General features: G+C 40.1%; 1 protein-coding gene across 1 annotated transcript; it reads left to right on the top strand.

Annotated features, from left to right (window-relative positions):
- Positions 1 to 594: 594 nt before the first annotated feature.
- LOC137544765 (odorant receptor 131-2-like) lies at positions 595 to 3,708 on the top strand. The gene is made up of 3 exons (XM_068265855.1): positions 595 to 640; positions 2,786 to 2,984; positions 3,087 to 3,708. Exons 1-3 carry the CDS (start codon positions 595 to 597, stop codon positions 3,706 to 3,708), a joined length of 867 nt encoding a protein of 288 aa, XP_068121956.1.
- Positions 3,709 to 6,061: the final 2,353 nt, after the last annotated feature.

Below are 6,061 nucleotides of genomic sequence, written 5' to 3'. Positions count from 1 at the left end.
GTATTGTGTGTATCCAGCATTGAAGTTTTAGAAGGAAAATATTATTATAAATCAAAGCAGATCAGATTTTTCGAGGCGAAAATCCGCAAACAACACTGCTTGGATCCCTGATTAATTCCAAAGGCTACCCGAGGACTACCAATGACCTAGCAGGCTGAATAATTTTAGACAGGCATGGCAATAGTATCCAGGGCATCCCCTCTATTTAGGTAACTATCAAACATGAAAATTTGATCTAAAGGGATTTTACCAGTGTATGTCCATATTGATGTGTTTGACAACAGTGGCCTTGATTAATCCATTGATTCATTGGTTTAGCGGCACAGCTTAAAGTGTACCAACCAGAGACATCAACTTCTAAAGATTTGATACTTACCCGGGGCTTCCTCCAGCTCCATAAGCTCGTCTGAGTCCCTCGCTGTCCTCCCGTGGTCTGCCATTTAGCTGCAATCAGCCTCAGTAACAGGCTCATTTGGGTCAAGTCTGGATCTTCTGCGCATGTGCGGGAGGTCCACGCATGCGCAGAAGTCCCGGACAGACAAGACTGAGCTAGTTACCGGAGCTGATCGCATCTGAATGGCAGACCGCTGGAGGATGGCGATGGACTCAGATGAGCTTATGGAGCTGGAGGAAGCCCCGGGTAAGTATCAAACGTTTAGAATTGAATGTCTCTGCTTTCCTTTAATGTAAGGGAGTGCTCGCAATGCACTCCTTACATAGCAGTGCTTGTTGCTTACATAGCAATGCGCGTAACTGCTGGTGGTCCCGTGAAGTATTTGCGACCGCGATACTTCACTAGCAGACGTTACTATGTTCATTGACATAGTTACTACTATGTCAACTAATATAGTAGTGGCCACCAGTGAATTATCTCAGCGTCACAGGACCACTCGCAGTTAACGTTACGCGCTTTGGTATGTAATAACGCACGTAACTAAGGAAGGCATGCTCCTTACATAGCAATGCGGGCTGCTATGTAAGGCATGCATAGCGAGCGCTGCCTCACATTAAGCTGCTCTGCTTTAGCAGCGAAGCTTAATGAATTCAAGGCCAATGAAATTCATCTCTTCTACTATTACTTTCCTCAATCCCCCTTTCTTTTTCTTATTATCATATTGTTTTGTATATATGTGAATAATGCATTTAGAACAACTGTGAGCAGAAATTACCCTTATGTGTAATTACGCTTCATAATTTGTGTTTACACATCGTAATCGTAATGCAACATTTAGGGGAAAAGCGTTAATCATTTTGTATGTAATTGCAAGCATTCATAATTACGCAAAGAAAAATGTTTTTTTTTAAACTGTCATTTTTTTCAAATTTAAAAACTATTTTTCTTTGCATTTTTAAAATCGATTTTCTCAAAAACTACAACGTCTTTTTGAAAAATTCTTTTTTGACTTGTACCCGCTATTCTTCCTAACTTATGGTAGTAATAGCATATATAAGGGCTTTGCTATACACCGCCAAAGTTGGCACAAAATTAAGTGTAAATTACGTGTAAATTCATGCTTAAAGAGACACTGAAGCGAAAAAAAATATATGATATAATGAATTGGTTGTGTACTATGAATAATTACTAGAAGTTTAGCAGAAAAGAAAATATTCTCATATTTTTATTTTCAGGTATATAGTGTGTTTTCTAACATTGCATCATTCTCTAATACGTGCAGATTACACAACACTCTGCATTTAAAATGATTCTTTCAGAGCAATCTGTGAACTAATGACCTCTCCTCTGGCAGATAAAAAGAAAACTGTTCACTTACAATTGAGATAATAAAAGTCAGATAACAGCCCTCTCCACGACTTTGAAAGTCGTAGAGATTAATGGCTTTTTTGCATAGAGATAACAACTGGAGTTTCTTAACTCTTCCTGCACTGGAAACAATTACACTGATGTATCTGATCTTAATGTTTTATTTCTTAGCTGTGCTACACATACAAATCGTAATATCATAATTTTTTTTCGCTTTAGTGTCTCTTTAAGTATGAATGATTATACAAAATCAATTGAATGAACAGATTGTAATTACGTTTAGGAGTAATTGCAAAAATGTACATGAAATTTTGCATAATAGTACCGGTAATTAGCTTATTATGATCATCACTGGTGACTTCACTTCAGTGCGTTTTGCTGAAATACCAAATTAAACTGTAAAATAGAGATCTTGCTTATTTAGATGCTCTGTAGCTGTTTGCACTTTATTCTGGGGAGGATCCTACAGATGAGAGTGCAGTTAAAAGTATGGCTCTTCCTATGCAAACTGCAAATACATTCTCCATGCATGACACAGACGCAGGCAGATGTAGCTACCCTAGCATTTTATTACATAGGAAGTATTGATTAAACATATTTGTTATTTTGCATTATATCATACGGTAGTGTGGTCCTGTGGGGTGAAGGGGTTTCCTTTTTTTTCTTTAACGTTAGTTGTCTTCCATAGGGATGGTCAGTGAGATGCAAATAATTTGGAATTGATGCGGCATTGTGCAAATTTTATATGCAAATTTAGCAGCTTGAAAATGAACCAATCAAATCCTGCTTAGGTAAAATTCAATTGGTCCCTTTTCAAGCTGATTATATTTGCATAATGCTGCATCAACTCAAAATTAGTTGCATCATTATCCTTAGTCTTCCATTATACACCTTACCAGCACACTGTATTAATTTATATTTGATTATCCTACACCCCTGCTTTTTGCAAATATGTCTGCCAAGAAATGAATATGATGTATTTTATGTAATTTTATTTCTTGACAATGTCCTTTTGGTTCTCAGCAATGCCTAACTCTACCCAGCTTGTCACCACCACAACTCTAGCGAACGTTAAGCTCAATGAAATTATACGGGTGATTTTTTTATTACCCACAAGCATCTTATATATCATCTTCCTCTACTTCATGGTCGCCATACTGAAAGTCTTCTTCAGCTTTCCTCGCCTCCAGGAGAACTCCCGCTACGTGTTGTTCATTCACATGTTAGTAAATGATTCACTTAACATTTTAATTGCCTTTATTATTTATGCTACTGCATTGTATTCTACATTATGGCCTCTGATGCTCTGTTTCTTGATTATCAGCTTAAACACGTGCACATTTAGAGTGACTCCTTACAACCTGGCCGTCATGTCCTTGGAGCGCTATGCCGCCATCTGCTACCCGCTGAGACATGCTGAAGTGTGCAGTGTCCAAAGGTCAAAAGTGGCTGTTTTTATCATGTGGACTGTAGGCCTCTTTCCACAGTTTGTTAGCTTCCTCATATTTAGCTTCTTAGCCAATGAGAAAGCTTTTTCTGCTAGCACCATCTGTCATTGGCCACTATTAACGATCCATGAAGCACAAAATACTGTTAGAACAATAGCTGATGTGACCAGTTTTACAGGGGTGTGGCTGATCATTGCCTATACCTACATCAGGGTCATGTTGGTGGCTCGGAGAGCTGGTTCAGGAAAATTGGCTTCCAAGGCTGGGAAAACCGTGTTGCTTCATGCTTTCCAGCTGCTCCTCTGCATGTTGTCTTTTACCACTACATTAACAGAGCAATATCTGAGACAATATTTTTATTATCTTCCTTTAACTAACTTTGTAATACTTGTGTGTCTTCCTCGACTTGTTAGTCCCTTTATTTATGGTATTAGAGATGAAATATTTGGTAAACACATGACTAAGATGTGCCGATCAGCGAAGACCTCGTCTCTGTAGCTCTTTTTTAAACAATGAGTCAAAATATAATGTCTCTTCTAATTACCAACCAATAATAATAAAAAAACAAAATTGCAAGCATTTGTATTTGTGGCTAACCTTTGTGTTATAGCGTTATGCCAAAATATCTGCACCATTACATATTTATTTAAAAACAAAAATCCTCAGTTCAAGGAAGTGCTTATATTTTGAACTAATCCCAAACTCCTACCAAATACCCCTCTCAAAGACATAGGAAACAATAGGTGGTAAGTTGACTGGTAGGGTCTTTACCCACTCCCACAGCTTCCCACAGTGCATTGCACTCCTGCCAACTAGTCAACTTCTAGGAAAGAACCAGAGGGTGAGTGAATGGTTCATAAAGACATGCCAACTTTTTTCAAGGAGTAATGATGGAATGGGCAGTTGGCAGCAATTTTCAAACTCTCCTCCAGTAGGTACTGGGGAAGTCCTGCCCTTAGAATTCCCAGCAATGATGGGCAAGGAGGATTAATCTCACGAGGGATATTTGTAGGTCTGTATTTTTTTACTTTTCTGGTTTTGTGTGGATGTGGGCTTTTTGTTGCTGTTGTTGTTATTTACTTTACTGGAGAGGAAACCTGAGAGAATGAAAGAAACAAAAAGTGGTTCTTAACTTTATGCATGCTATTTTCAGGACAACTTGTGAATCTAAGATACCTTTTCTAAAGCTGATGTAAACACTGTGTCCCTGGTCAGTGACTCAATATGGTCTCAGAACAGCTTATGTCGTGGAAGTTGTGGTAGGGGGTGAGCAACACCCTAAAAAGAAGAACACAGAAACAACGGGAGCCCAAATGTTGCAGTACGTCTCAAGTTTAATGATAGATTTACAAAAAGATTGTGGTTCTCACAAAGGAAGGTTGCAAAATGGGCAACCAACCACTGAAGGCAGGTGACCAGCTCGGGTGACCAGATTTAACTGGATCCATTTCTGCTCTTGGCAAAACAACAAGGGACCTATCAGTGGCAGAGCCACTGGGTACTGGAGTAAACCCCTCCAAAGGAGGGTGAAAAGCACAAAGGGGGGGAAGAGGCACCTAATGATAGATACAACTGTGTTAAAAACAGCTAAAATTATAAAGGGAGAGTTGGCTTACCTCAATAATGACACATTCATGCTTAATCATGCATGATTAAACTTCATATGTGTATGAATATATCATTATTGAGATAAGCCAACTCTCCCTTTATTATTTTAGCGGTTTTAACACAGTTTTATCTATCACTGGGCGCCTCTTCCCCCTTTTATGTCTTGAAAGTGGCTGGAGTAAAGGAACTGGACACAATATTTAGCACCATCCAGAAAGTTGAAGCCAGTAGCAGAGAACACTCCACAAGGCTCACTCCTACAGACTCAACACCCACACACACACACACAGTTCAGACAGCTACAGCACTTTAAATTACAAGACAAGACAAATAACACTTATATTGCGCTTTTCTCTTTGCGGACTCAAAGCACCAGAGTTCCAGCCACCAGGGCGTGCTCTATAGGCAGTAGCAGTGTTAGGGAGTCTTACCCAAGGACTCCTTAGTGAATAGGTGCTGGCATACTCAACTACACGCCCTTATAGCATGCTTTGTTTTTCTTAGTTAATGTGTACTAATTTTTTAATAAATGTTATGTCCCTATTATCTGGTGTCTTGTCATTAGTACATACCATGTTTTTCGGACTATAAGACGCACCTGATCATAAGATGCACCTAGGTTTAGAGGGGGAAAACTATATATACTAAACCTGGTGCATCCATGTGGCATCTTGTGGATTATGCCCCCTTTGTACCTCCTGTCCACTTGTACCTATTGTGTCTCCCTGTGTCCTCCTCTGTCCCCATGTGTCCTCCTGTCTCCCCCATGTGTCTGCCTCTGTCCTCCTGTTGTCCTCCTCGATGCCCCATTGTGTCCCCCGTGTTCTCTGCTTTTTAGGAATAATAGATTTTATTGAGTCTATACATATAGATAGATCCAGGACTTCCCAAGAGCTGCTTCAACACTATTGAACTCCCTACCTTCCCCCAATTAGAGTTTCCCCCTCCTTCAACATCTTCAAGAAGGCCCTTAAAACTCACCTTTTCACTCTAGCTTACCCCCTCACTAGTGCTCTAAAGTAGAGTGACCAGATTTTTGTAGGCTCAACCTGGGACGGGGTGAATTGGGGGGGGGGGGGGGCGTGGAAAAACAGGGGGTGCGGCGCGCCGAAAAATTTGGTGTCTGCAGCGCGCGCGAAAAATGGGCGTGGTCATGACATTCTATGGGCGGAGCTAACAGAATGATGCAACAGCGAGGCATAAGAAAGCAGTGTTTACGCCGTGATGTGGTCAAACGTGGATT

Source organism: Hyperolius riggenbachi, chromosome 2 (assembly GCF_040937935.1).
Source record: "Hyperolius riggenbachi isolate aHypRig1 chromosome 2, aHypRig1.pri, whole genome shotgun sequence".
Classification (NCBI taxonomy): domain Eukaryota; kingdom Metazoa; phylum Chordata; class Amphibia; order Anura; family Hyperoliidae; genus Hyperolius; species Hyperolius riggenbachi.
The sequence above is the reverse complement of the archived record's forward strand: the minus strand, read 5'-3'. Positions and strand labels throughout refer to the sequence as shown.

Excerpts from the sequence above, each read along its gene's own strand:
- LOC137544765 (XM_068265855.1), top strand. The coding sequence starts at position 595 with ATGGCGATGGACTCAGATGAGCTTATGGAGCTGGAGGAAGCCCCGG. Across the intron at positions 641-2,785 it reads GGAGCTGGAGGAAGCCCCGG|CAATGCCTAACTCTACCCAG; the intron begins GTAAGTATCAAA and ends TTTGGTTCTCAG. Across the intron at positions 2,985-3,086 it reads TACGTGTTGTTCATTCACAT|CTTAAACACGTGCACATTTA; the intron begins GTTAGTAAATGA and ends CTTGATTATCAG.